This window comes from Piliocolobus tephrosceles, chromosome 10, assembly GCF_002776525.5.
Source record: "Piliocolobus tephrosceles isolate RC106 chromosome 10, ASM277652v3, whole genome shotgun sequence".
NCBI classification, from domain to species: Eukaryota; Metazoa; Chordata; class Mammalia; order Primates; family Cercopithecidae; genus Piliocolobus; species Piliocolobus tephrosceles.
This window is the reverse complement of record NC_045443.1, coordinates 76,942,252-76,946,549: the sequence shown is the minus strand read 5'-3', so window position 1 is coordinate 76,946,549 and position 4,298 is coordinate 76,942,252. Positions and strand designations below refer to the sequence as shown.

The following is a 4,298-nucleotide window of genomic DNA, read 5'->3' as shown; positions in this document are numbered from 1 at the left end:
CAAAAATAAATCACCAAGAAATAGAAAACTTGAACAGACTGATAATGAGTATTGAGATTGTCTGAGTAACAAAAAGTCTTTAAACAAAGGTAAGTTTAGGAACAGATGGCTTCACTGCCAAATTCTACCAAAGTTTCTTTTCTTTATATAAAATTGTTTTGAGACAAGTTCTTGTTATGTTGCCCAGGCTAATGTCAAGTTCCTGGGCTCACAAGATCCTACTGTTTCAGCCTCCTAAGTAGCTGGTACTTCAGGAACATGCCACATGCCTGGCTCAAATTCTACCAAACTTTCAAAAAAGAACTAACACCAATTTTTCTGAAATGATTCCACAAAGTTTAAGAGGAAGAAATTCTCCCTAACTCATTCTATGAAGCCAGCATTACCCTGATACCAAACCAGACAAAGACATAACAAAAAAAAAAAAAACTATGGTCTAGACCTACCCAACATTCCTCATGAAAGTAGATGCAAAGAAGGCCGGATGCGGTGACTCACGCCTGTAATCCTAGCACTTTGGGAGGCCGAGGCGGGCAGATCACGAGGTCAGGAGATCAAGACTATCCTGGCTAACATGGTGAAACTCTGTCTCTACTAAAAATACAAAAAAAAATTAGCTGGGCGTGGTGTCGGGTGCCTGTAGTCCCAGCTACTCGGGAGGCTGAGGCAGGAGAATGGCGTGAACCCAGGAGGTGAAGCTTTCAGTGAGCCGAGATCACCACTGCACTCCAGCCTGGGGGACAGCGAGACTCTGCCTCAAAAACAAAAACAAAAACAAAAACAAAAACAAAAACAAAAAAAAAGACGCAAAAATTATCAATAAAATACTAGCAAACCAGATTCAACAGCACATCAAAGAAACAAACAAACAAAAAATACACTATAATAAAGTGGGATTTCTTACAGGGATGCAAGGGTAGTTCAACATATGCAAGACAACAAACACGATATATCACGTCAACGGAATGAAAGACAGAAATCACATGATCACTCCAGTAGATACAAAAAAAGCATTTGATAAGATCCAACATCTCATCATGGTAAAAACTCTCAACAAACTAGGCATAGAAGGAACATGCCTCAACATTATAAAGGCCAGATACAACAAACCCATGACTATTATCATATTGATTGGGGAAAGCCCGAGAGTCTTTTCTGTAAGAACTGGAACAAGACAGAATGCCCATTTTCACCACTTTTATTCAACATATTACTGGACGTTCTAGCCAGAGCAATCAAGCAACAAAATGAAATAAAAGGCAAGAGTCCACCAAAAAATTCCAATTTAACTTTTTAAATTTAGTAAAGTTGCAGGATACAAAAATCAGTAGCATGTCTATACACCAATAATTAAGTACTTGAGAAAAAAAATCAAGAATGCAATTTCATTTACAATAGCCACAAAAGTAAAATACCTAAGAATAAATTTAACCAAAGAGGTGAAAGATCTCTATAAGGAAAACCAAACACTCTGTTGAAAGAAATTGAAGCAGATACAAACAAATGGAAAGGCATCCCCTGCTCATGAATTGGAAGGATTATGATCATTAAAATGATCATACCGCCCAAAGCAATCTTCAGATTCAATGTACTCTTTTTTATAATAACAATGTAGACTTCTCTGTGTCCTCTGCCTCTAGAGATACAGCCTCTGTGGCCTGCAGGTGTTGGGAGATCCACAGCTAAGACACCAGGACCTCCTGGAAGCCTAGAAATGGGACCAATGACATTTATGGACGTGGCTATAGAATTCTATCTGGAGGAGTGGCAATGCCTAAATACAGCACAGCGTAATTTTTATAGAAATGTGATGTTAGATGCTGGGTGCGATGGCTCATGCCTGTAATCCCAGCACTTTGGGAGGCTAAGCCAGGAAGATCACGACATGAGGAGATCGAGACCATTCTGGCTAACACAGTGAAACCCTGTCTCTACTAAAAAAATACAAAAAAAAAAAAAAAATTTGTTGGGCGTGGTGGCAGGCGCCTGTAGTCCCAGCTGCTCGGGAGGCTGAGGCAGGAGGATGGCGTGAACCCAGGAGGCAGAGCTTACAGTGAGCTGACATTGCGCCACTGCACTCCAGCCTGGGGGACAGAGCAAGACTCCGTCTCAAAAAAAAAAAAAAAAAAAAAAAAAGAAAAAGAAATGTCATGTTAGAGAACTACAGAAACCTGGTCTTCCTTAGTATTGCTGCCTCTAAGCCAGACCTAATCAATTGTCTGGAGAAAGAAAAAGAGCCCTGGAATATGAAGAGACATGAGATGGTAGTGGAACCCCAAGCTCGGTGAGCCCGAGTACAACAGATCACACAGATGAGAGGTCCAAAGTTAAAAAAAAAAAAAAAAAAAAGCCAGGCAAAGTCCAGCAAGATGAGGACTATGTGATGGTTAATACTGAGTGTCAACTTAATTGGATTGAAGGATATAAAGTATTGATCCTGGGTGTGTCTGTCAGGGTGTTGCCAAAGGAGATTTAACATTTGAGTCAGTGGACTGGGAAAGGCAGACCCATTCTTAATCTGGGTGGGCACAATCTAATCAACTGCCAGCACAGCTAAAATATAAAGCAGGCAGAAAAATGTAAAAATAGAGGCTGGCCTAGCCTTCCAGCCTACATCTTTCTGTCATGCTGGATGCTTCCTGCCCTTGAACATCAGACTCCAAGTTCTTCAGTTTTGGAACTTGGACTGGCTCTCCTTGCTTCTCAGCCTGCAGGAGCAAGCTGTTGTGGGGCCTTGTGATCATGTGAGTTAATACTTAATAAATTCCTCTCTCTCTCTCTCTATATATATATATATATTACAGAATATATATACATATATTCCATCAGTTCTGTCCCTCTAGAGAACCCTGACAAATACAGATTGGGCACCAGGAGTGGTTCTAGAGGAACAGAATATTAAAGATGGGGTTCCTTCATTGGTTCGGAGCTTTCTGGAGTTGGCTGCTTAATATGATTAGACTAAAAAATGCTAAGGACTGTACTTCTAATAATATAGAGAACACTGATCGTCTTTGGCATAAACTGTTTAGAGAATTATGCAAAATAAATGCATTTGACACTCCTGATTCATCACTTATGAGAGGCAAGGAGTTTAGTGACTTCATACATAATACCTTTGACCATATGTGGAAAACCAAGGAACTTAATGAAGCTGGTTATTTGCTCCTAAGTTCAATGGACAAAATGATGAAATAAAATGATGAATTCAGGTATTCTAAATCCAAGCTTCAGAAACAAATAATGAGCCTCAAATCTGTTAAGATTGCCCTGAGCAAGAGTCTTATCTTCTGTAGCGAAAGAACTGAAATTGTGGAAAAACAGACACAAGCTCTCATCATGCAAGTGGCTGACCTGCAAGGAAAGGTGCATGCACAGCCTCACCAGGTGTCCACTTTAAAGTGAGGGCATTGATTGGAAAATAATAGGACCCTGCAGTTTGGCATGGGAATGTGTGGGAGGATGCTGATGAAACTGGGGACAATGAGTTTGTAAACTCCAATGAACCTTTTTTTTTTTTTTTGCCAGAAGAAACAGCTTCTCCATTCTGAGTAGTGGCAACACCCCCTCCCTGACCCATGCTGCCATCAACCTTTTCACCTTTGTCTGAGGAGATAAACCCTGTGCTGCCTGAGGCAATAGTGATGGCCTCCCCTGAGGCAGTTGCCAGGCAAGATAATGTTGATTCTCCTCAGGAGCCCCCCCAACATCCCTGTTTGCTTCTAGACATATAACTAAAGTCCTGGCAGGCCCCTACAGGTGAGGTTGAGAGTGTGACTCATGAGGAGGTGCACTACACTTGAAAAGAACTGCTTGAGTTTTCTAATTTATATAAACAAAAATCTGGAGAACAGGCATGGGAATGGATATTAAGGTTGTGAGATAATGGTGGAAGGAACACAGAATTGGATCAGGCTGACTTTATTGATTTGGGCCCACTAAGTAGGGACTGTGCATTTAATGTTGCAGCTCAGGGAGTTAAAAAAGGTTATAATAGTTTATTTGCTTGGTTAGCTGAAGTATGAATTAAAAGATGGCCCACTGTGAGTGAGCTGGAAAAGCCCGATCTCCCTTGGTTTAATGTAGAGGAAGGGATCCAAAGGCTTAGGGAGATTGGGATGGTGGAGTGGATTAGTCACTTTAGACCTACTCATCCCGGGTGGAAGGATCCAGAAGATATACCCTTGACCAATGACTTGTGAAATAGATTTGTGAAGGCAGCACCTGCATCTTTGAAGAGCCCTGCACTTGCTTTTCTCTGTATGTCAGACCTAACAGTGGGGACCACAGTCACTCAG

General features: G+C 41.1%; 1 protein-coding gene across 1 annotated transcript; it reads left to right on the top strand.

Moving 5' to 3' along the window:
• The first annotated feature begins 1,653 nt into the window (after positions 1 to 1,653).
• On the top strand, positions 1,654 to 2,288 carry LOC111530666 (putative zinc finger protein 730). Its single transcript, XM_023198194.1, has 2 exons — positions 1,654 to 1,819; positions 2,160 to 2,288. The coding sequence occupies exons 1-2, from the start codon at positions 1,715 to 1,717 to the stop codon at positions 2,286 to 2,288; spliced, it is 234 nt and encodes a 77-aa protein (XP_023053962.1). The 5' UTR covers positions 1,654 to 1,714.
• Positions 2,289 to 4,298: the final 2,010 nt, after the last annotated feature.

Bases quoted from the DNA above. Each gene is read 5' to 3' on its own strand.
- LOC111530666 (XM_023198194.1), top strand. From the start codon at position 1,715: ATGGGACCAATGACATTTATGGACGTGGCTATAGAATTCTATCTGGAG. The intron at 1,820-2,159 runs GCTGGGTGCGAT...GTCATGTTAGAG, and splicing joins ATAGAAATGTGATGTTAGAT to AACTACAGAAACCTGGTCTT.